This window comes from Neltuma alba, unplaced genomic scaffold (assembly GCF_004799145.2).
Source record: "Neltuma alba isolate B1F8T4 unplaced genomic scaffold, ASM479914v2 tig00010386_pilon, whole genome shotgun sequence".
Taxonomy (NCBI): Eukaryota; Viridiplantae; Streptophyta; class Magnoliopsida; order Fabales; family Fabaceae; genus Neltuma; species Neltuma alba.
Genome location: NW_021635289.1, coordinates 76,904 through 78,620, shown reverse-complemented (window position 1 = coordinate 78,620; position 1,717 = coordinate 76,904). Strand labels below are relative to the sequence as shown.

Sequence of the window (1,717 nt, the reverse complement as noted above, 5' to 3'; positions counted from 1 at the left end):
TGGAGTCTCCAAGGATTGCTGAGGATCTGTCTAAGGTAGTTGTTGTGTATGAAATGCATCTCCGGTCTCAGAAATGGCTCTGAGGGTTGGAAGAATTAACTTAAAGAGAGTCAGGATTGATGACACTGAGTAGAAGCAATCCAAGAAAAGAAGATTGTCCTTTACGGATCAATATGATGATAAAAGTAAGGGAAAGGAAGGTAATAAAGGACTTGGTGAAAGAAGGAGTATAAGAATACTAAAGAGAAGACTAAGGAGGGATGGGGAACTGAAGTGAAAGGCAAGATGCTATAAGGGTGTGGAGTAGCTTGTATTAAGTATTGAGATTTCTATTCCCACTGAAACAAATAAATGTGAGATTTCTGAAAGAAATGCTAAGGGTACTAGTGGCTGGCCTCAAACAGCCACTAAGAGGACATTATTTTCCTTGCATGGAACTATTAAGGTTTGGGAAGAGCTTTGACATTAAAAAAACTAAGGGAAGAGAATTTAAAGAGGAGTCCCTCAGTTATCTTCCTCATGGAAACTAGAATGTTGAAAGCTGGTATGATGAAAATCAAAAAACGATGTAACATGGATGAAGAAATGTATGTTGAACCGATCAGTAAAAGCGGTGGATTGGCCCTATAGTGGAAGAAGGACGTGACTATCGATATTTGGTATTGCTCAAAGAACATTATTCATACAAGTATGCATTCAGTTGTGCATAAAGTACTAGAGTATGTGACTTATGTGTATGGTGCACCATGAGCAGAAGAGAAAGAGGAGGTTTAGAGGAAGATGAGAAGCATTGCGAATGGGGTGCAAGGTTCTCGGCTATGTATGGGGGACTTTAATGATATGGTCTCTGTGTATGAAAATGTAGGAAAGCGACCAGTAGATATTAGAAGAATGATGAATTTTCAGAGTATGTTATCTAATTGTGCTCTGTTGGATTTGAATTACGCTAGTGCTCATTACACGTGGTGCAACCAAAGACTAGGTGAGGATCATGTGAAAGAAAGGATTGACAAGGCAGTGGGGAATGTGGAATTCAGAGAGGCTTTTCAATTGGCTTTGGTGATGCATGTAGAGCCAGTGGGTTCAGACCACCATATTCTTGCTGTTGATTGTGAGTTCAAGCATGCTCGGACCCAGAGATCCTTCAAGGTTGAAGCAGTATGGCTTGAGCATGAGGATTACTTGCAAACAGTTGAAAAAGGTTGGCTACAGTGTAATGTTTTGGGAAGAGATAAGGTGGAGGAATTGGTATGCAGACTTGAAAACTATAAGAGAGTCCTCTCTGAATAGGGAAGGAGATCCTTTCCTAATGCTCGTAAGGTAATACAAAATCTGACTTTGACATTGGAAGAATGTAGACAAGGGGAATTTACTTCAGCCAAAAATAGGAAATGGAAGAACTTATTAATCAAATTGGGGAAGCTTGGGATAGGGAAGAGGTTTACTGGTGGCAGAGATCAAGAGTTCAATGGTTGAAGGCTGGAGACAGGAACACAAGATTCTTCCATTCAAGCGTTGTCCAAAGAAGGGCGAGAAATAAGGTGGTGAAGCTAAGAGGAGAAGGAGGGGTTTGGCTGGAAAGTGAAGATGAGATAAATAATTCTTTTGTGAAGTTTTATAGCAAACTGTTTTCGTCTGAGGGCTGTAGTAACTTGGAAGTGGTATTGAGTCTTGTTCAAAAACTGGTCAAGAAGGAAGAAAATGCAAGGCTAGAGGA

At 40.3% G+C, this 1,717-nt stretch overlaps 1 protein-coding gene across 1 annotated transcript; it reads left to right on the top strand.

Annotated features, from left to right (window-relative positions):
* The first annotated feature begins 840 nt into the window (after nt 1–840).
* LOC114756306 (uncharacterized) lies at nt 841–1,290 on the top strand. The gene has a single exon (XM_028945244.1). The coding sequence runs from the start codon at nt 841–843 to the stop codon at nt 1,288–1,290; it is 450 nt and encodes a 149-aa protein (XP_028801077.1).
* Nucleotides 1,291–1,717: the final 427 nt, after the last annotated feature.